At 40.5% G+C, this 23,901-nt stretch overlaps 1 protein-coding gene across 11 annotated transcripts in view; it reads left to right on the top strand.

The window, feature by feature from the left end:
- AGO2 (argonaute RISC catalytic component 2) overlaps nt 1–23,901 on the top strand; it is a 62,618-nt gene that overhangs the window by 2,812 nt on the left and 35,905 nt on the right. For 2 of the 11 annotated variants that reach the window (XM_064507907.1, XM_064507904.1), the window contains exons 1-5: nt 314–4,138; nt 15,135–16,130; nt 16,268–16,319; nt 17,241–17,436; nt 21,854–21,974. In XM_064507907.1, coding sequence (XP_064363977.1) covers nt 16,128–16,130; nt 16,268–16,319; nt 17,241–17,436; nt 21,854–21,974 — 372 coding nt within the window. In that variant the 5' untranslated portion in view covers nt 314–4,138; nt 15,135–16,127. Of the gene's footprint in view, nt 1–237; nt 4,139–4,190; nt 13,033–13,065; nt 14,667–15,134; nt 16,131–16,267; nt 16,320–17,240; nt 17,437–21,853; nt 21,975–23,901 lie in introns of those variants that run through there. The other 9 variants (XM_064507913.1, XM_064507909.1, XM_064507906.1 and 6 more) reach the window with 8 other exon arrangements.

Below are 23,901 nucleotides of genomic sequence, written 5' to 3'. Positions count from 1 at the left end.
GCCGCGAGTGCGGGAGAGCTCCAGCCTCTACATGTCTGTCACCACATCCTTGATGCAGCTTAAATGCTCCATTCATCTCTCTTGTAACTGGGATCCGGCCGCTGCTTGACGGTTCGTCGGACGGTGTTGCTGCATGCGAGCTACTTTACTTTTCCTGCTCCTGTCACCAAACTGGACGCCACAGCCAGCCCCGTTCTGAGGGTGTTTGTGGCGCTGGCCTGCTGCCAGTGTAATCACTCAGTTTGCCACAGGGTTTGCTATTTTAATCTTCATTCTTTTTCTGGAAACAGTATAAAGCAAGTTAGGAGCCTGTATCTGACTAATTTAAAAAAATTGCAGCTAAACATGGAAACTTTGTTCTAACATGCTGTTACATTGAGGGGTAAGATATTTTTATACAAGCGAGTAAGATATCTTCATACAAATCACTTTTTTATGATTAGAAAAGCTGTGATCTCTGTTCCTTTTTCGCAAAATATTCGACTTTGAGATCTCGACTTACTGTTTTATTTGCTGAGACTTTGCACCCATGTCCTTCTCTCTTTCAAGAAACTATAGAAAGACTAAAATTTTGAGTGTGAATCTTATTTTAAAAATAAAGAAGTTTCATAGTGATGCTTTTTAGGATGTGTTTTTCTAGAAGGACAGGAAAATCCCAAGGAGGTATAATAAAAATACTGTTGCTAGATCAGTTGAGTTTGAGGAAGTGATTAAAGCTTGCATAAACTTTTGAAACTTGCACTGTTTAGAATTTATAAATACGTAAATACTAAACTTTGCATGCTGTATATTCTGTCCTTATTCTTTGTTTGAAACAATATTTGGTTTTGTTTGCTACCGGAGGTTTTAATTAGTTGTCGAAGCAGTGCTTACCTGAAAAAGGGTGATTTTGTAAAGGGGGCTGTGGCTTTACGTATAAAATACCAGGAGAAAAAATTAGTTTCTCATGGAGAAACAAGTTTGACTGAGTTTTCTGTAGCAGGCTATTGGAACTAAGATTATCTTATCGCTTGTCATTTAAAGTACCTTTTTAAAATTGTTAATGTAATTTTGAAACGTTTGAATCTTTCTTGTTGGTTTTTGGTGTGTGTACTTATGTTCAATTCATATATACTTCTTGAAGATATGTGGTAGTTGGAAGTCAGACGGTTGGACTCTCTTTGATCTTTAATTTTGGTGTGGGAAAGGGTGTATTCATGCCTCACTTGGAGAGGTGGTGGTGAAGGCAACATCTTCATCTGCTGGAACTTAACTCTACCTGCTTCCTCTTAGCACCTGCCTCAATAACACCAAGAACTCCCTTGTACTCCCTGTCAAGGGTCTGCTCATTACCTGTCCAGTCTGTCACTTTTTAGAAAGCCTCTTAATATTATTTTTAGGTTGGAACTGGGCCTGTTCATACTGTGCTACCCTGCTGCTATCATATCACATGGTTGCACTTTTACCGTCTAAAATTAAGCCCCCAAAATTATGTTGAAATTCATTATAAGCTGCCATATGTAAAAGAAGAAATGAGAATTTAATGTACAGCACTCAATTTTTCACGAGACTTTTTTCCTTAAACTTAAATCACATTTGACAACCTTACAACCTACAAAACCAGGGTAACTGTTTGAAAATATTATTGTCATGGCCAGGGTATTTTCTTAGGAAAAAATAAAAAGACTCCGTGTTAGTGTTTCCACTAGCTGTATAGTTTTAGGTGGCTTAAAGATGAGGTAGTTATTTGATGAAAAGGTGCCTGATGTTGTCACACGTATGAACCAAACTTTCTTCTTTTCTTAGTGAACCAAAGTTTACAAAAGATTCACTACATGAAAAGTGAAAGTTTCCAGCAGTGATTCTGACATGCTGACTATGCAGTAATGCTGGATTTTTGTACATTTATTTTTCCATCAACTTGAAGTTTTTAATTTTTGCAGAAATGTCAGGCACTCGTCTATTCAACTGTGTTTTGTAATGTATAAAGAAAGAGTACAGAGATGGTGTGGAACATCCAGACCTTCCTGACTTCGAGGAAAGCGTCACTTTCATACTTCGCCTACCCTCTTCTGCACTGTTAGCACCGTCGGTCTTCTCCTGTTTCACAAAAGGGTGGGGAAGGCAGCTAAATGCGTACGCTCTGCAGGAGAAAACTAGTGGGTTAGACTATCATATGCTGTTCTGTCCTGTCCTCTTTAGCAGCATAAGAGGGAAAGTTTTTGCTATTCCAGAAAACTGAGTGCTTCTAGGGACTTTTGGCCATCCAGAAATTGCGTGGATCAAACCGATGAATGCAGGAAACTTCTAACTGCTAAATTGGCTTTGCAAACATATGCAGCTCTCATTAACTAGCAACTTTACATGTGTAATGAAAGCCTTGTTTGTATGAGCTAAGTGCGTGCCGTCAGTAGCTTTTCAAAACTTGTAAGACTTGTCAAAAATGCTGTGTCTTTCATTCCTTATTTCAGGTTTTAGCAGAATACTTGGTCTTAGTTTTAGTGACAGGAATTCTAATACTCAAATACCAGAAGATATTATTCAACTTTAAAATGTGATCTCTGTCTTAAGTGACAGTTAAGAAAAGTCAGCCTCAAGTATCTAATTTTTGGTGAGTAATGAACTAGAAAACAGTAGCTGGTGGAAAATCTTATGTAGTTTTACCTATAATGATTGTGGGTATGGATTCGCTCTATGCATTGTATAAATAATTTGGCTTAGTATCACGCATCCTTGCTGATGTACGTGAAAAGCAGCCCACTGGCATGGAAAGTAGCCTTTGCCCTATCAGCTAGGGAACTACCTCACTTTCCAATTTGGTGCAGGCTTCTTTTTTTTTTTTTTCTGTCCAATTTATTTTGATATCCAAAACTGAATTTAAAGTTTTTGTTAACAGTTTTATGCTATCAGAATTTGGAATGTGGGAAAATAAAAGACAGATCTGAATAGCTTCAGTCACAGCTGGACTGGACCAGTGTAATGTATCTCACACCTTACACCAGAGCTGTAATTTAGTAGCGCACTGTTTTCTTTGGTAGCCATTTCTAAGTCATGCTTCAAAGAAAGACTTTTTAGCACTGTTCACAGTGGGCTTTTTTTTTTTTTTTTTAATCCTTAGGCTGAGATGATATGCATATATTTGTCTACCTAGGATAATTTTTTATATACTCAGGAAAATGTTTTAGTAGTGTCTTTCAGTGTGTTTGGTGGGCATTATAGGTTAGCATAGTTCTTTTTAATTTCTTCTCTATTTGAACTTATTTTGCTATTACTGCTCTTCTGTCAGACTACAGCTAGTGCTTAAAAAAAAAACTTAGTGTGAGCATTTTTTCACATGTTTCTTTAATCTCCTTTTTTTGGGTAATAAGGAAAAATGTCATTTGTCATTTAAATATCTTTGTTTATAGCTCTGCTACATCTGTGAAGCTATGTTATACCTAGTGACCAGACCTTTTAAAGCCATATAACTTTTGAAAATTAGGCATAGTCAAGCTGGAAGCTATTGATTTAGATAAGTACTGTTGATAATGATGTAATTAAGTCAGTCCAAAGCTTGCTTTGATGTTTTTCTCTCTGGTGTCTTTTGAGTTCAGTTCTTGTTGAGCTGTCCACAGTGCTGCCAAATTTTGGTTGTATTTGGGTTGTGAAACTGATTTTAATCACAGTCATGGTGAGAGTAGTTCATTCTCTCCTGCTGTAGTTTGTGCTTTCCTCTCTGTTTTTGTCAGTGCTACTCAGCTCTGCTAGTTTTGTCTTTTTTGTAGGCTTTACTCTGTCTTCTTTCAATCTTCGTTAAACAGGCACCTGAAAAATAAAACTCTGCACTGCCAAAAGTAGATGTAAAGCTGTCTATGTGTAAGCCTGTAGTTTTACATGCATCTTAAACTAGCAGAGTTTAGCACTGCTGCAGAAAGAAGTGGTCACGCTGGCATTAGTGTGCAAGGCTGCAATGTGCACTGTTCGGCGAGCTGGCCCAAGCTAAACCCAAGTCCGCTCCGTTCCTTGCCTTTGTACCCATCTTTCTCCCTCGTTAGTTTTACCTGCTTTGCTTCTTTGCAGGAACGCTCATGATAATACAAGTTTTGGGACTGCAGGGCAGATTGAACGGCCGTGTGAAAGCAAGACTTGTCTTTCAGCACTAGTTCTGTCTTATACTAGCGTAAGTTATATGTGAATTTATTACAGCCTGGAGTGGAGCTGTTAGGGCCTGGGTTCCATAGTTAAAATATGCCGTGATAGCTCTGCAGTCATAAAGGTCTCTATCTGAGAGAGGTGTTAAATACTTCAGCTTTTCAGAGCTGTGGAATGAATGCACAATTCTGTACTGTTCGGGATTCCAGATATGTTTCCTTTCCTAACAATTCTGCTGGCAACAACCTGGTTGTGTGTCATGATACGTGCTGTTTTGCAATCGGAACATGGAAAATACGCTCCGTGTCAACTCTCCCTCTGTGTGAAGAATTAAATCACATAGCATGAAATCTCATAAAGTATGTATAAATCTGAAGACTGTGCTTAAACAGTACATACGTTGTATGTCTTACGTCATTTCCTACCTGTGTTGGGATGTGATTGAAACAAGGGCCTACATATTAAAAAAAAAAAACAAAACACAAAAAACAAAGCAAAACAAAAAAACTCCTGACACTTTTGAGGAATAAGGTAAATTCTCAGGGAGCTTAAAAATAAAGTTTTGAAACTATGTTGGTTTTACAGTGCAGGCTTGTGTACAGAGAATCATTGTGATAATTTTGTGCTTAGTCTAGAAGAAAATTCTTGTAACTCTTTTTCTGGCCAGACGATGAACCGACTTGTCAGGCGGCGTTTGATGCTGTGAAGCGAGTGTGGGTGGTTCTGTTAGAGCTGCTAATGTCGCAGATCGGATCTTCAGAACTTTTTGTCTTAGTAGCGCTTTTTTGTATTCTTAGTAATAAAATTTGTTACAGCTTATTGCTGTGAGAAAATAGTGGAAATGTGACTTTTAAGTTGGTAGTAGGAAGTGTGTGGATGTGCTAACTGTGATTTATTTTAAATAGGCCAATTTTAGAAACATTTCCGAGAGAGGGGGTTTCACTGGCTTAACTAGATCAGTTTAAAAACTGTTTGAAGTTAAACTTGTCATGTAGATGAGTAAGGCTTTAATACATAATTATTACTGGGGCCTTGTTATATACCTTCTGAAACTTGTTTAGCTAGTGCTTACTAAGGATAGGTTTTTATACATAAAGAGGATAAATTCTAGCTAAACGTTGCTGTGTTCTTGGCTTTGCTCATGCTTCGGTAATGAACTTAGTCCATCGTCCTGTTACATGACTTATGGTTTTCCATGAATGTTCCCTTTCTGCTAGCATCTCTCTATTCTTGTTGGCTGTCCTCTCCCACCACGTTGTACTTCTCCATCTTCATCCTATCTTCATTTGCTCTCTGTGGAAGACAAGTCTGAGGACTTCTGGAGAGCAAGATTTTTTTTCATTTGTGTGGTGTTTATTTTTTTTCCTTCCCCTGTTAGCTGTCTGTCAAATATAAGGTTTCTCAAACAACAGTACTTTCCCTTCAACTCTTCTGACTTAAATGTTTCTGTTGAAAACCTTAGTATGAGATTAAAAACCCCAACCACAAAACCACAAACAAAACAAAAATAGAATTGAGAAGGCGCTCAAATTCAGACAGAAATGACAATACAGAAGAATGAATGTCTCTGTGAACCAAGTGCATTTCTTTTTAGGAAAAGCTTCAATATTTAGTGAGAGAACATTGAGAAGTGATTGGTATAGATGCAGGATATTTGAATAAAGGTGTGTTGTTCAAGAAGCGAGAGCTTCGTTCAGAAGGCAGAAATAGTTTTATATATTCCTTGAGAGAAATTTCAAAATGGATTACCATTAGAGCAAGGAGGTAGGAGCTTTATTATTGTAATCACATCCTGTGACTAGAATACAGTAGTATTCCTTTTAATACAGTATTCTTTTAATGTAAACTTCCGGTGGAGGTGCAGGCCTCTCTGTTACAAACTTAAGCTTACCAGTAGGCATGTGTGCTTTTTTTTCTTTAGTTACCTTTCATGGAACCCTATGGAGTAATCTGCAGACCAAAAGTGGAAATTTACGGGACGAGGTACTAGGTTTTGACAGTGACGTTGCAGGAGAAAACAAATTCTTTCTGCAGAAAATTTCTGGGGGGATTTGGATCTTCCTGCAGTAAGATGCCAGTATCTGCTCTCTCTGCCCAGCCTGTTGTCACTGTGACTGGGGTGGGTGGTGCAGTGGCACAGCTGAATCTTAATTTGCATCAGCTAACAGGAGAACTTAAGTTGGTTAAAAGAAGCAGGTGGAGGAAAAATCCAAGATGTAATAGGAAAAAATTATCACAGAAGACTTCTGCTGAAAGCCTACACTCTTGTCGTATCTCAATTATTCCATTATTATAGAACTGTACTTTGCCTCTTCTTTACAGCGACACCGAAAACCACAGCCCTATCTCTTGAAACCGCATTAGATACTGTTGGATCTCTTGCATGTTAAAGATGCTTCTACAGCTGCTTTCGTTATCTAAAATGATAAATCATAGTCTCAGCTCTTAACTGTGTGTTTTCTGTTTTGAAACTGAGCCTTGAGAGTGTTCATGTTTTTAGGTTAATTCAGTGTAGAACTGGACAAAGATTTCTTTATCAAGGAAAGCACCACTGCTTTGGAGTTAATAGGTTAATGGTTTAATTTTGTAAATTGAAAATGTTTTAGTCACGGAGACAACTTTATTCTTAGATTTTACACCCAAAAAACCAGCTAGCTAAAGTCTGTGGGAATATGAATGTGCTTGCAAAGGTACAGCACGGAATATGGCCATCCTAGCTTATTTCTTTAATAATCTGAGAACAAATCATTTCTGCGTTTCATTAAATGTTATACAATGTGAATACCACAGAGAACACTGAATCAGGGCTTCTGTGGCACCAGTTTCCTGCTGGTGAGGCACAGCTCACTGGAAAGGCATGCCAGCAGCAGCAGCGTGAAGCCCGAGCTATTACAGCTTGTCAGGCTTGGTGGAGCTTGTGTGCGTGTTGGCACTACAGCCTCTAATAACACAAAAGGCAGGAGGGGAGGGACGGGATGTAACGGCAAGGGGTCTGGGAGGAGGAGGAGGGCAGGGAAAAGGTGTTGGTGGAAAGGTTGGGAGTGCAACGTTGTACTGAAAACTGTGACCCTGTTCAGGTGACTCCATCTATCCCGTATCTGTAGTCCATAATGCAGAGATCAGTTTGTACTGTTTGCAAGGAAGTTTGGGGAAAGTCCATGAAATGCTGAGATCTATAGTTACTGTGGTAATGGAATTACAGCATCGCTAGTGAGGTGTGCAGTTCTTGAGCTGCTGTTCGATTGCTGTTTGTGTGTGCAAGTGGTGTTGAAGTACTGAACGTGGTAGATTTTAGGCTAAGAATCCATCGCCGAGTTCAGTTCTGCTTCTGGCAGTAGCTGGAATGACACGTACTGTGTGCTGTCTCCAGGACTGAACGCGCGCTCGTGTTTATATCTGATACTCACACCAAGTAGTCTAACAGAAACTTCAGTCTGTCCACTGGAGTAAATGTCAGTGGAAGAGTCAGTGTAACTATATAAGGAAGTTGTGGGTTTTTTTGAAGCTACTAGCAATTTTTTTTGTTGTTTTAAAAAAACAAAGTGATAAAGACAATAGGGGTCAGATTATACTGTTTGCATATTCAAACCTACTCAGTCGTAATTGTAGGAATGTAAGTGTCAATGAAGACAGAAGTGGGGAGCCACATTTCTTTCCTAACGTAAATGCAACTTTTCAGAAAACTAGCGGTAAAAGAAGGTAAAGGTAAGGTGAGAGCAAGAGAACAGAATTTATGGCCTTCTCTTTTATTGGGGAGAAGCAGCCTGGAGAAAGGCATAGAAGCTAGTGGGTGTTTTCCTTTTCGTTTACAAGTTGTATATACTCACGCCATCAGCCTTCTGGAATGGCAAATAACAGAGATGCGATTGAATAGAGGCATTGTTCTTTTTGAATATAGAACATACTGCTTCATTTTTAATTTTAAATTGTTAGAAAAATCACCTGGAATAAATTCAACATCCTTTTCTAAGGTAAGGAAAAATGAATGAGTCGTTAAGCTCAAGTGTAATAAGCAGCACTAAGAATGGTCTCCATTTCCTCCCCTTGTTTTTAGTAGAGGTTTGCCTAAAGATGGAGTTATTCTGTAGTTTGAATTCACACTGAACTTTAATCTGGATTGCTCGCTTGTGAGGAAGCCATAAGCATCCAGTGTATTGTTTTGATGAGGCTCTCTATTTTAAATTAATGACTTAATTCAATATTGCAGCTTGTAATTAAAAGCATTTTTCTGTATTCCTTAAGAAGGATCTCAGTCATATTTTCTTACAATTTAAATCTATCCTTACTACTAAGGCTATTACTATTATTAAGTGAAAATAGATCAATTAGTAATAATAAAAGAAAAGTTACTAATACTACTAAAGTCTATCCTAACTATTAATAAGCTTATTGATAGTAAGGATAAGAGAGTCCTTACACTTTCCTCCTATGTTCTGATGCTGCTCTTCTGCCACTCATCCCCATTTATAAGTGACCAGTTGTTATAAATAACAAGCAGATGAGAACCAGCTTGCCAGTATTTCAAAAATTTGGATGATAACTCTGAAGGCCTAGGTTGCAGGAAGAAGGTGGGAGGGAAAAAGAATAAGACTAGCACTTGGTGGCTTTTTCTAGTTGACGTGGTCCGTAAGAGGTTTGTGGGCTAGAAAGAAGGACTGTTATTAGTTTCTCCCCTACCGCTTTTTACTGAAGCAGTGATGTCTCCTGCTTCGGCACTCTGGTCTTTTTTTCTTCTTGCAGTCTTTCACGTATTCACTTTGGAAAATTGGTCATAACTTAGAAAGTGAACTGGACTGATGCCTTATTTCTCCCATTCACCTCCAACCCTGACACCCGCTGACACCATTGATGCCTGAGAGTAATTCCGATTTCCATGGATTGTATCACTTCCCGCATTATGAAGCGATACATCCCTATCTTACGGGGTCGGGGCGAGTAACCAGGCTTACTAGAGCAGCAAAAGACCTGTATTATTTACCCCAAGCAAAATAATAAAATTGCTGACTTGAGAATTAACCTTCCTTGAATTCTTTTGTACTGAGTGGCAGTTATGCCATAAAAATCCTATCTAGATTAGGTCTGCTGAACCTAACAATGTTATAGGCTTGAAGGCAATGTTGCTTATCCAATACTCCAGCTCCTTATTAAAATATTTAACTTCATACTACAACACTAAGAAATTAGAAGCAGTCTGGCACAACAAGAAACCTGAAGTTGTGAAGAGAGTTATCTGAGGGCCTTAAAACATGGCCAAATGTCAAGACAGCTCCTTTTTTCCTTTTTTTCCTCCCCCCCCCCCCCCCAGCTCTGGTAGGCCAACTGGGTGTATACATTGCTTTGTGGTTAGAAAGCTGGGCAACTGCTCACTGAGAGACCAGAAGGACTTCTAGAGGGAGGGGCTCCATCGAGAATGTGAAAGACATCACACATGAATCCTTGGCAGGATCTGGGCACAGTTCCTATATGGCCAGAATAGGAAAAGACATCTCATCCGGACAGTGAGGAGTGCGAGAAGAGCTGAGTTATTTGCCGTGCTGGACTCTAAAGTGCTGTTTTTCTACAGGGTGCATTATTAGCAGAAAACCTCAGGAAATCGTCTAACAACCGCCTGAATAAAGAACCTTCAATAGTTAATATTTAAGATAACACTATAACAGATGTTAAATTTGAATGAAGCTCTGACCATATCATCCCTTCCTTTCCTAGGGCTTAGTTTGTTGAATTCTTAAGGATAATGGATAAGTCCATTACCCTGTTGTACATCATCTGACCCAACAACTAACATTAAAAATGCCTCAGTCACAGTATCACATAGTTTCTGTACTCCAAAGCATGTGAAGCAATGAGCAGCAGAGGAAGATACACAGGTTCCATATAGATTCCTTTGCCCATGTAATATCAAGGGACTATTAGCTGCAGCTTTGAGTTTTCTTTATCTCTTACAAAACACTGCAAGTCTTTTCCCTATCTTTCTCTAACGGTTCTTAACAGAAAGCCAATGTGAAAGTTAAACTTTTCTGTAAACTGCAGAGTGTAATAAAACTTAATGATGGCCCACAGTTTTTTTTAGTTAGTAATTAAAAGAAGACAGGGCTTAACTTTCACTATTCCTTTTCATATTCTGACTGTATATAATCTCTGTGCAGATCCTGGCAGGGATTCGTATATGCTGTCTTCTACATGATTGCTGGGTCCCCTCTATCTTTTGCATCGCAGTAACCATTTGTGGAAACCCTGTTCTCCTCCTCTTCCTCCAGCCCGTGTCTGTTAGGACACCACTATCCTCGCAGATGTCTTAGAAACCTTGTGTTTTAAGGGAATATTGGGCAGGAATTTGCCATCCTGTGTTCAGCACTTCTGGAATGAAGCTGCTTTACTGACCTGGGCCATAGTCTTAACTGCGTCTGCCCTGTGGTGTTGTCACTGGCTGGGAATATCTTCCCCTCTCCACCTGCTGCTGAGGAACGTCAACCTGGCTTGCCTCTGAGACACTTGGGTTCAGGGTCAGTGAGGGCCAACAGCAGCTGCTCCCACCAACACTAAGGAAACCCGGGGACTCCTCCAGAGCTGTTTTTGCTCTTGGTGGGTGGAGAGCAGCAGCTGCAGCTGTGCTGCCAGCCCGGCAGATCAGGGCCTGCCTGCCCTCCCTGCTGTAGACTCCTACGGACCTTGCCAGCACCATCGGGTGAAAAGGGGCTACCAAGGAGTAGCTCGGGATTCAAGCTTGTTACTGCTGTGCTCATAGGGGCCATCCCCTTCTTGGCTGCCAGCATCTGCAGGTTATTGCTGTTCGCAGCAGCTCCTACGTGTTGCTCGTGTCTCTCAAGGATGGGTTATTCCCAGTGGTTCCCATCTGCATCTCCATATCCCTATTTTAGGGTACTTCCCTTCTTGCTGGCTCTGCAGGTCCTGCACATTTGCAAGCTGGAACACAGAAAATTCCAATTGGACATAAGAAAAGTTTTTGTTTTGCCATGAGGGTGGTCAAATATGGGAGCAGGTTGCAGGAGAGGTTGTGGGAGCTCTGTCTTTGGAAATATTGAAGACTTGACTGGAAAAGACCTGAGGAGTTTAATCTAATTGGACCCTAAGGTCCCGTCTGACCTATATTAGTCTCTTATGATACCCTGCATTTCTGGAGAGCCCCTTCAAGGAGATGTATTCCTGCCGCTTGCTTTGCTCGTCTTGATTCTTTCTAACCTGATCACGGTGAACATGTTTATTTGTCATTATTTGTTTCCTGCAGTTCTGGAGGCAAAACAGCTTACCGCTAGCTGAGGCCAAGCTTGTAAGCTTCCTCCAAGGTGCAGTGCCTCATCTCTGGGCAAGGGATGGTATCAGTGACCCACCTGGAGGTAACTAAGTCCCTATGCAGGTGCTGGTGTTGTTGGCACCCTATAAAAAGGAATATATGAGGTGGTCTTGTTGCTGTGCTGTCTGCAGGTTGGGATCAGCAAGCAAGGCACATGAAGTGCTGCAGGGGTATATTGAATTAAGATCCATATACTGGCATGCACAGCTAGAAAACGTTTTGAAACCTTTTCTCAAGGCATCCTTTCTGCCCTGTTGTCCGATATTAGGAACTTTAACGGAAAGTGGAGCTTCCAAAGAAGTCTTCCTTAACAGTAGTTTCATTTTGAGACTGTATTTTTAGAAAAATGGTGTTAGAGATGCTTCCTATCCACGAACATAGGCAACGTTAACCCAATGCTGAAACATTCTTGGAGTTGTGAAAACACCACCTGATTATTAAATATGCGTTAGGACTTGCTACACAAGGCAACTTATTGATATAATTACACTAGCATAATTATACTCGGAGACTTTCCTGTGTCAACAGGCCCTTAGCTGCAACTAGTTTGGCCCCTTCTTATTTAGTAACTCATTAGGCCTCTGACTGCATGTTAAAATTATGTAATTTATGGCTAAAAAACTTTAAGTGCAAGTTTAGCATTGAGCGGCAGGGCTTCCAGAATACCAAGCAAACCAGCAGTTAAGCTTTAAAAAGTTTTAGAATTAAAGACAAAAAGAATTAATGTTTTAAGTCTGGGAAACAGCTATAAATCAAATTGTCCTGAAAATCGGCAGTTACACAGTTGCATGGGTTTCCGCAAAGGAGACGAGCTGAGCCACATGTTCAAATGTGGGGTTCGCTGACATCTTTTAGATACTAGGAGTGTCTGGGCCAGGCAACTCCTTGAGTCACGCTCTTGTCTCTGCTTTTGATCCGCGATGGTATGGTGGAGGAGAGGCCTGCGTGCAGGCTGCCTCGCGTCCGCACTTCTGTTCAGAGTTTGCAGGACTCCGCCTTTGCGCTAGCGTAGCCTTTCCGTGTCGGTGGCCAGCGTCTGTGCCACTTTCTTCTGGCAGGAAGTATCGCTCGAGGTTTACTTTCGTTTCAGAAAGTGCCATGAAGCTGTTATTTTTCCACTTTCTGTCTTCCCCCAGATCTCTCTTTTTTTTGGTAGAAATTGCCTTCTTAAGATTGATAGCTCTGAGCATTTGGTCTGTGTAAATTGGATGGATTATAATAGGAAGCCTGTTTTTCATAATAAAAATAAGCCTAAAGACAATGTACTGGCACCTCGTTGTTCAGTATCCAGCCTAACTTACTTCAAGCCTTAAAATAAGAGTTCTGTGTTTTCTTCGTCATCTTGACCGTTATATCAAGGCTGAAACTTTCTTGTTATTTGTATCATCAGGGAGCAATAGGTGAGGCGCTTCAGATATGTATCACGCCGATGCTCTCGTTTACTAGGCTTTCATCTTTCTTCTAATTCATCCTTCCCTTGACAGCGCTTTAAAAGTAAAATCCAGGTATGCATGTGGATCTCGGCACACTTTGAAATATTGGCCCTGAAAGCATAATCCGTGCTGTCGAAGGAGTCTCCGAAAAACAGGAATGGATCGAACAATGCGGAGGTGCGTTTGGAAAGTTGCCCGAGGCAGATCTTTGGGTGTAGGTAGGTGGATTTTGGCGGGGTTCGCCGGGCAGAGCATGACCTTGAACGTCGGCGTTCAGCTGCAGCCTCCCTAACAGACGTCTCGTCACTCCGCAAAACCCCTCTGGTAGGAACCTCTCTCCTAAGAGAAGCTTCTCGCATCGCTGTAGCTTCTGTAACACCTTAAAGTGGAATTACTCGAGTTCAGACAAGGAGTTGTATCAGTGTGACTAGGTTTCTGGGTTAGTTTGAACACAGCAACTGCATTTTATTGATCGAGGCTAAGGTTTCTGCTTCACTAGAAATGAGTAATAAGGCTGTAGCCTCTTCAGACCTGTCCGCCGGCACTGTTAACCGTCAGAAGAGATACCCTTTGGCCACCCCGACTTTACTGAAGTCAGGGTTTCACGACTTTGGAAACTCCCCAAGTCGTTGCTATAATACATGAGCGAGCTTGATTTTAAATTCTTAATTTGAGGCAGTGGTCCGAAAGGTGAACTTGGCTCAACAGTCGTGATCTGACGTTAAATTCACATCCCTTGGTCCTGTAGCTACCGAGTGCGTATGGGTATTTTGTGGCAAAAATATAGGTTAGCTTCTTATCAGGTCAGTACTGCTGTTCAGTAAACAGTACTTATCTCATTCAAGCAACACCCTGCCCTAAATTAGTTTCTGTCTAGCGGGTTGAGCCAGGAATAGCTTCCATTTTTATTGGATCGCAAAAAATTTATCATTTTGAAGAAGTGTTTAAAATCGAAATATGTGGTGGTGGTGGTTTTACTTTCTGAACAGCACAGTTCTGTTCTTCTCCATCTTACATGTGTATTATAAAACCATGTGATCTCATCTTTTCCCCTTTGCTTCTTGCAGTTTTTGGTTTTATTTTCATAACTGAACGTCCGCCCTCGCTTTTGTCGCTCCAGCCCTGGTAGAAGAATGTTGCAGTGGTTTTGAGCAGCATGTGACTGGCTTTGATCCTTGAACGCTTGTATCTTCCTTACACTCCCATGAAGCACTGAACAATCTCATTTTCCTAAGAAAATGCAACTTAACAATACCTCCTCTCCAAAATCCCTTGATTTTGCAGCCCGTGTAGCTTGTGGGGAGTTTTCCCCCATGACTCTGAGTACATTTGGTTTAGAGTAATGCTAATTTTAACTAGTCTTGTATTTCCAAATCTTACAAGTGGGTTTTTTTTTTTTTGGTATTTTTGGAAACTAGTCGTCATGTAGTCATGACAGAAAGGGTGGGGAAATTAGGATGTGGCAGTAGGCACAGAAATGTTAGCAGGCCTAGGAATGGACAGCAGAGAGAAAGGAAATGCTTAATATCAATAAGATAATTAAACACGTAATAGCGGTAAGGCAATACGTAACCCAGCTAGAATATGGAATGTGATTAACAACAGATGGAAATGTTCAAAAACAAATACCAGGGGTCTTGGAACTATGGAAATCGTATGGAATGAACACAAAAAAATCACAGAACAACACTACTGATTGAATGCCGTGGTTAGTGGGAGTCTTCTGTTGCAGAAGGAAGGACATAAAAATAACTGAGTTAATGCTGTGATGAAGTGTAAAGAAATAAACAATAGAGAAGATGAAACAATTGGTGGGTGTCAACATTTTGGGGGAAAAAATGGGAATGAAGATTGTTAGAGTAGAGCTGAACGCTTGCTGCATGTTCCTAGGGTCTGATTTGGATATGGATAATAGAAACCTTTGTAACATTACAACTATAAATATTTCTGGGAATAGTTTCTGTGGTACTTTCCAGCTGTAGCATAAAGCCTATAAATAAATCTGTTAGTTATCATATCCGTAACAGCTGGCTCCTTCCAATTAAAGATACAAATGCTTTTGAAATTTGTAATAGCAAGCAAGTGGGGAGAGGGATTGCAGAGGCTGAGTTACTCACCCTAAGAAAAACACTTGAAAGAGGCAGAGGTCCTACAAGGATTAGGAAAAAATGACAGATCGGTGAAGAAATCTGTCTCAGAAGTCACGAAGGGCAGGAATAAAAGGGAAATGACCCAAGGCTGAGTGGCAGTAGTCAGCAAAGTATTTTAACTTTCTTCAGGTGTATAAATATAAAAGGAGAGACAGAGGGGCAGATGGGCTTCCTGCAGCGAGGACTGGCTTTGAGACAACAGGTTCTGGAGCGATCCTGGGGCAACTAAGAAAATACTTCATTTCCCAATAAAGGTGATGGCATTGCAAAAGCAAACTGGATGCACAGAAAGAATAATATTTTAATGAGCATTGCTGTGTTTGAACTGAAAGGAAAGCTGAAGGAGTCGATGTACTTAAATCAGGGAGAGGGGATGGTGTTTTATCACAGAATCCTGAATTTTCAAGTAGTGAAAATGCAGGTCTTTAGTAAGAAGCATTTTTTACAAATCTATCAAGTTGATTTTCGAGAATCACAAATTTCAGTGCCTATTTTATGAAAGGGAAGAAGAAAAAGAAATTGAATGTCTGTACATCAAAAGATTGTATACCGGGGGATATATTTGGAAGACAAGACCTGGAACAAGCTTCCCAAACATTAGCCAAGAAATTATAACCAAGGAATGGTTTATCTTATTAAAAAGCCTGTGCAAAAAGCCCTGTCGCGTTCCTAATGTCAAACCAAGCTGTCTGAATTTTGGTGAAGTATCTGATAGCTGGGAAATTGTTGCTGAAAGTCAGGTTAGTAGAACTGGGGAAAGCAAGTAAGGAGGTGCTGATTGGGGAAACGTGGGAGAAATGATGTTATTGAGTTTGGGAGTGCTCCTGTTTACTATTTTGTTAATGACCTTTGCATATATGTAAGGAATAAGTAGATGAAACTTTGTCATGACACAGAAGAGCAGGCAAGGAGGACCTGAGTACCATACAGAAAGGAGTAGCTGATAGAGGTTGAACTAAGATGATATCTAGTGTTATCATATATAAGATCCACTAAAATATGTAAGATCGTATGGCCAGGAGTTAATAGTTACCTCCCAGTGAACAGGAAGATGATCAGCCGTAAACAACGGGGATGGACACACACTTCTAACTCTGGGTCACCGGGTGGCTGAGAACTGCCATGGTAAGGCAGTAGTTAAATAGGCAAATGAAGCGTTGGGTTTGCTCCTAAGGCATTTCCAATGGCGAGATGAAAGCTTTAAAGCAATAACGAGGCAATTGTTATGTTAATGAATGAATGAATGTTGTTTCTGGTGCTAGCAGAGGACTGAACCTGCTAAACCAAGGAAACCTCACCTGCGCGCTTATATAGGTAATGAGAAGCCTCCGGGGCTATTTCACATGTGTGTCTATCCCTGCTGGTGTTTTTTTGCCCTGTACCTCATGAAAAATCTGTCTGGAAAACCTAGGTACTGATGTTTCATGAGTTTTCAATACCTGAGTTGCTACCTTACCTACTTTTTGGTGGATTTTTAATGGAATATCATAGATTAAAACAACCACAAACAACTATCACACTCCTGTTTCATATCTGTATCAGCCAGCTACTGTTTGAGCTCAATAATACAGCAGAGCAGTAGTAAACTGTTAATTCTGTGTGCTTTCTATTTAAGGGAAATAGTAGCAGGTAGGAATGATGGCTGTGTTGTATTCCCATCTCTGGCAGAAAACACACAGCTAGAATGTGTGCGCAGTATTTGCTTTACATTTACATACGTACAACTCATTCAAATGTGATCCCAGAGGTGTTTCAAGTGGTAGAAACTCCATTTTATAGATGTTTGCTCAACTTAATGTGGTTAGGTGATTGGCTTTGGCGTCTCGTTTTGAAACTGAGATTCTTTCTTAAAATGCCTAAGGTAAGGCTCTAGTTCTCACTTTTCCAGCAGTGCCTGCTTAGCCTCTCAAATTCCCATCCAACTTACTTGTGGTACAGGAAAACGCAACTGATTTTAAGGTTTTGCTTAGTAATAAGGTATAGGAGGTATAGTATAACTAATCAGCCAGCATGGGAAGAGGAGATTCAAACTTGCAGACTCCTGATACCTTTTTTTTTTTTCTTCCCCCCTCAGTTTTAAGATTGTTAAAAAGAAAAATTACAAATTTAAATGTGCTATACTTCACTGGTAAAGTTTGGCTGCCAATTTAATATAGTATTATACAGGATATATAGTATATAATATATTCAGTATAGTAAAATAGTATTGCTAACCTGTGCTTTTTCTTTTTTCAGTGCTTGCCCCCCCTCCACCGTTGCCACCACCAATACAGGGATATGCCTTCAAACCCCCGCCTCGACCAGATTTTGGTACTTCTGGGAGAACAATCAAACTGCAGGCCAACTTCTTTGAAATGGACATTCCTAAAATAGATATCTACCATTATGAATTGGATATAAAGCCAGAAAAATGCCCTAGAAGAGTTAACAGGTAATTGTATGCATTGCTTTTCTTCAGTTTATTTTTGTTCTTGTTTTCATTTGAAAATGCTAGAGCCACATGCCAGTTTTCCTGACCGCTGGAGGATGCATCCGTTTTTATTTATTGTTTTTACTGATATTTTCCAGCTCTGCATATCCATCAGCAGGCATTATTTCTCATACTTTTGTTTCTCCAAGTCTTCCTGTTCCAAGCCAGAGTCTTTAAGACTTTTCTACTGATGGTCCTTTGTTTTGAATGAAGTTCTTAGTATCTTAAAAAGCTGCTCATCAAAGCTACTGGGGACATTGGTATTAACTGTATTAATCCTAGTGGAGTTAGCTTAGTATATGCCAACTTGATAAATATGATTCTTAATAGTGCTTGGTTAAATACTGGAGTGTAATCAGCTGATAAGCTATTCAGCTGTGTTACCAGCTTGTTTTCCTGTCTTCCCCTACTGACAAGGGGAGGTAAACCCATGTGTTCATGCTGCTGCGAGAAGATCTTGAAGGAACTAAATTAGGTAAGAAACTATCCTTCATAATCAGATTCTATATAAGGGAAGGCTATGCTCCCAAAGCAGATAGCAAGGTGAAAACATGGATCAGCTGGCTAAGGAAACGAGCAATTAGGTGCTGTATTTCGCATGTGTGCCTTATTAGTCACAGTGTGGCAACCTCATTGACTTGAGAAAGAGTGGTGCTGCCAAAAGTGAAACCGAGAACAAGGCTTGGCACTAACTAGAAACCGCAAGCGTCTTCATCAGACCTACCTACGTCTTGACTATAGAGGACTGGAATGGACTGTTTATATATTCAAGAGCTAAAACTTTCCTTTTTGAAAAAAGGTCGCAATGGGCAGACTATGGAGTCATAAGTAAGCTGTGGAGTCCAAAAACGCCCCCGAAAGCCAAAGCTTCCTTAACATGAACTAATAAACTGGAGTACGTTGTCCATTGTTATACTGAAGAGTCTACGGATGATACCATAAAGCTGCTAATTATGTATTATGCCTTGCTCTGTTTCCCTGTATTACAAATTTAATTTTTAAGCTAGTTTAAAATTGGATTTAATTTTGGAAGCAAACAGCAGTGTAAGTACTTTAAGCCAAATTCTCTTGCCGACCAAGTGCAAAGCTGTTGATTTCACTGGATTTCACTCAGCATGTCGGTGTGGCGAAACTCATTTTTATCAGTCCCTTTTTTTGTAGTGGGAGCTTTGCTTTCGTTAGCTTGTATCCCTCCCTCCTGCTCCAACCCTGACAGCTCGCGTGCTCCTGACTGATGCGGAGTGCCGTACCTCTGTAGCTCCTCCAGAAGCTGCAGTGGTGTGCAGCTTTTGTGTGGTGTGTATTTGTCGTATGTGGTCACCTCTTTTGTGGTGCGGTGGTTTTGTGCTCGCCTGTCTCCCATCCCTGCATTTACCAGTGGGGACTATGTTGACCCTGTTCAGTGCAGACTTGGTTGAAGACAAAGGTAGAGAGCATAATTATAAAATAGCTTTTCTCACTGAAAAGGCAGATTGTATTCAGTAACAAGCTGTTTTTCTGTGACAGCTTTTGACCCGATCTGCATTGTCTGGTTAGCCATTCCTGTTGTGGTAATAGGAGCAGGTATAAATCTACGTGGATTGAATGCCTTTTGCAGTAAATGGGGATACCGTGAATGCATTCCAGAATACTACAGTGCGTGTTTCTCAGTGCAGCGCGGGGAGAATATAAATTGGATTCACCTAATGAAGTCTGCTTTATTTCTTCGTTGAGTGCTTATCCCTGCTTGCGTTATCCTGTGAATGCACATGCAGTCCGTTCACCTACTCCTGGGGTTTTGCTAGCCATGATGTTTTAGTCCTACATAAATGTATGTACACATACTTATGTGTGTACATATACACACACATATATATATATATACACACGCACACACAGGATTATGCAGGATGCACTTGTAATCTGAGGCCAAATGGTAGTTTTTGCAGCTGACTTACCTTTTTCTAGTGCTATTAACCTTTGGTTATATAATTCATATGTGTATTTGTAATAGCACCTACAAGGGATAGAGAGCAGTTGTATTTTCATTCTTCATTTATCTCTCTCCTTCATCTGCCCCAGTTTTGTTCTTCAGTTTCATTCTAAGATTTATTATGCCTTAGACTATGACTGCGCAGGCATAATGCCGAGATGTGTACGTTATCCGTGCGTGTGCCATGCTGGCGAGACATGAGTTAGAGCAGGACCGGAAGACATGTAGCTGAGGCAGCATGCCAAATGAATACAGTCCTGCTCATGTTTTCATGTGTCAAAGAAAGTCCAGATCTAACTCGACAGTGTGATTGTCAGCGTGGGTAATGCCCAGGCCTCTTCTGACCTAACAGCCCAGTTCTTGGCAGCTATCGAAGTTTTGTTTAACTTAGGCCTTCTTTAAGAATTTGTTCTTTAAATGATATCTATAACTGGCAGTATAAGACTTAATTTATAGTATAGTATGTTATCAGTGCCTGAAAAAGCTAACTTTGTAGATAGTGGTGTCTGTTGATGCCTCAGAGCACTAGTACAGCTCGATAGTCTACCAGAATGGGAGGTACAAGGGCATAAGCATTTGAAGAAAGAAAGATCCTTTGCTATATAGGCAGTTCATGGCTATGTTGTCTGTGTGCTCCCCTACCTCCCTTTCCTTCTCTTTCAGAGCCATGCGTCTTGATACATTTAGATCCAAAGTAAAGCAAGAACCAGTGTGGTGATTGGTTCCGCACCACGGATGTCCTCGGTTTGATTTATGAGGGTAGCTAGGACTTCTAAAAGGATCAAAATGTGCTCTGCTGGCAGTCGGTAGTCCTGGGTTCCTGGGGTGTACGCGTAATATCAGTAGGAAGGTAGTCCCAAAGGGCTAAAGTTAGAGCATTTGTAAATACCCTTCCTTTCAACTTCAAAGAGGGAAAATAATTCACTTTTCATTAAGTTCCACCCACAGTTGAGAAACCTTAATTGAAAACCTTAATTAAAAATAAGTGCTCATATTTATACCAGACAGTTTACAATCAGAATGACTTACTTACTAAGATAATGGATTTTCCATTGCTCAAAATCTCTAGCAGAAGGTCAAAACTATCTCCCTCCTTCCACCCTCCAAATTATGTATTTGATCAGTGAGACGTTGCAGACCCAAAGCAGAAATTATTGGACCAAGTTTTATTTATACTTTTCCAGAGGTCAGATGAGTTTCTTTCAATGGACCCATCTTGTCTTAAAGCCTTGGGATATAGCAAATAAATTGTCAATTAAAGCAGTCCTCATTCCTTACAGTGTGTGATTCAGAGTTTCACCTCAGGATTTTGCAGCTGCACACATCGCTGCGATATCTAACTGTATGCCAGATTAGTTACTTTCTCAAGTAAAGGAGTACAGAGTAGTGGTTTCCCAGGCTCTGCAAGCTAGTTGACAACAGTACTGAAGAAATAGCTTGCTGTGGCCTTCCCTTCCTTGTCTGTTTAAATTTTTCAACACCCTTTTGCCCCAAGCCATGTCTGTAGGATCTTCCAGGCAGCGAGTTGCAGACCAGTGATGTATTTCAAATCAGTTGTCTGCAACTCGCTGCCTGGAAGATGTATTTCAAATTTTACACACGTATGCTACAGATAGCCTGAAGGATGTCTGGGGTGTTTGAACCAAAGACCTTTGGCATCAAAGGAAATTGTTATTCCAGTAGGCCACTAACTTGCTAGTGAACTGCTTTGCAGGGCCAGCTTGTAAATAACCATTGCAATTTGACAGGAACTTTGTAATGGTTACATCATGCTAAAGCAGAATCTGATTCCAGCCATTCCTAAATTAATGTGTGTTTTTAGTACGTGTGGGACCTGGTGAAAGCTGGTGTTTTAGCTATGAGAAGTAATTAGACTTAAAAGTAATCCTTCTGAATGTGATGCAGAAAAGCTTGCCTATCACTGTCATCCTGGGAACGCTGTGCTGATGAAACACAGTGAAGGAAACTTTGACAGTGTTTCTTTAAAAGGTTCTCAGTCCTCTGATCTTTTGGTCCATGCTCTTCTGGTGACATGCAAAAAGGACTGCAGGACAGGGGAGCAGAAGACCCAGGAGAATACCATGCAGCTCTAGTTTTGGGGACGAGATAGCAAGGATTGTTCACACTCCAGTTCAAATGTATCACGGAAAAGGTGAAGAAAAGTTTCAGTCTGAAAAAGCGGACAACAACTGCTTTAAGAAATGAGTTCAGTCCATGAAAAGGTTGGGTTAAATCAGACCCATCAAACAAATCTTGCCTCCAGTGCCCAACAGTGGACAATCCTTTCATTTGCCATCTAATATTCGGGGAGGTTATGCCTATACTCATAAATGTTAGTGATAGTATGCATTTGCTACTTAACATCAAAACCAAAAAATTGATTTAACATTCTTTTTGTATTTCCAGAGAAATAGTGGAGCATATGGTTCAGCACTTTAAATCACAGATTTTCGGGGATCGCAAACCAGTGTTTGATGGAAGAAAAAATCTTTATACAGCTATGCCGCTTCCCATCGGGAGAGATAAAGTAAGTTTTAAAAAAAAAGTTTCTACTTGGAGATTTTGATGTAATACTTGCAGAGCCTTTCCAGCAACTGATAGCAACCGATTGTATGTTTTTGGTGTAAATGTGTTCTTCTGCTGATCTACAGTATCACCTTACTCAGGGGGTAGTTTGACAAGGCAGGCTGAATAGAAGTATGAGCTTGTTGCCATCAAAAGGGTCACTCCCCTTTCCGTACTCCTTCTTTCCTCCACCTCTTTCTCCCCACTCGCATAGTTTTCTGCTGGTTTGGTGAGCTGGATCAGTTGCCCAAGAAGGCATGGAGATGAACTCCATGCTGGTGCTAGGGGGAAGGTGAAAACACAGTTGGGTTTGGGAGAGGAAGCACCCCTCTTGGCAGCAGCAAGCTGTTGTATCAGCTCATTAATCTTGTCAAAGCCTACTGTAAGCTGATTCTCACTATCCACTAGTTGGAAGAAGCTCCTCCAGCGCTTGGTCGGCAGAACGGAACGTGTATCTCTTCCCTAATCATTTGCAATGAGAGCGCCAACTTAGTTTAAACTGCTTAGGTTAAGACTGATAGCTTAGCACTGGAGCAGCTGAGGAGCACTCACATGTTCTGCTTTGCTTTCTTCTGGGGGCACTGTCATCTTCACTCACTCCACTTGTAGCTTTAAAACAGATGTCTGTACCCATAGATGACTCATTAAGCAGAAAGTACTGTGTTAGAACATGCTAATGCACAAAATCTATAAAATAATTAGTTTTACGCTTCTGTGGTCTAATATCAGATTGACTCTTCTGTGGTCTTTTTATTTAGATGACAAACACTTCAGGATACAGGTCATTCTCATTATTCATTTGTATTACAGTAGTTCCTGGAGCCTGTTATACCCTTTTGCTGTGGGTGCAAGGCAAGTCATGTACGATTACGGTGAAAGAGTGTCCTGCCCTGTAGAAATTGGTTACAGCCAGAGTAGACAACAGAAATAAAGTGTAAAAGGAAAGAGAAATGCAGAGGAATGTGGAAACTTGCCTAAGTGATAAAGTTGGAAATAGAGCTGAGGTCTCCCAAAACTCAGTGCCAGTGTGTTTGTTATAAGCTAGATCATAGTGTTCTTCTCCATCTCACGTGCTTGATGTTGTTAATAGTTCTACCATCATCTAGCTCTCACTCTGATACATGTAACGTATAACTCTCAATTTCCCCAAAATGTTCTCTGGTTTTGAGTGAGTATAGAGTGGTAAAGGCCAGTCTCTGCTCCAGTCTGAATTATTTTTCAACTAATCTACTAATGTCTAGGAAAACTTGAAGCATTTTGGAGAGCAGAATTTTTTTCATTTTCACTCTTTTAGTTTACTAATATGTAGTATCCCAATTCCTACAGATTTCATGGGCAAGATTCTGAGGTATTTAGCATAGCTGGAATGAGATGTGTTGAGTGTCTGTTGGGGGTCTAACCAAGTCATCTTGACACACGTCAAATCAGTTTATAGCCGTAATATTGTCCGTGTTGTGTATGAGTGACTGAGTCACTAAATGAAAAACTATGCAGAATATACAAACTTTGATCAAATTAATTCCTGATCTAATGAGACTTCAGAGGGTGCGAGCTGGCCCTACTTTGGTTGAGGGTTGAAGCAGGTAACCTCCAACCTATGTAATTCTATATAGTCTGTTGCTGAGTAACCGCTTTACTGAATAGGCCTCTAGCCTTGATGCTTTGAATTTTGAAGTCCATGGTAAAAATGAAGTGTAGTGACTGTGTCACCAGGAAAAAAGTGGGTGTGTTGCCAGTACATTTGCCATTCATATGGCTTTCTTCTTGGCCAGGACAGGAGTCAAGAGTTTTATCTGTCACTTTTCGTAAAGCCTGAAAGGAGCTGCCCAAACAGGACATAGGAGGTAGTTTCCTCAAAGTTTCCTGCCTGTCTTTCCCAGGGTATACCT

This window comes from Dromaius novaehollandiae, chromosome 2, assembly GCF_036370855.1.
Source record: "Dromaius novaehollandiae isolate bDroNov1 chromosome 2, bDroNov1.hap1, whole genome shotgun sequence".
Lineage (NCBI taxonomy): Eukaryota > Metazoa > Chordata > Aves > Casuariiformes > Dromaiidae > Dromaius > Dromaius novaehollandiae.
The sequence above is the reverse complement of the archived record's forward strand: the minus strand, read 5'-3'. Positions and strand labels throughout refer to the sequence as shown.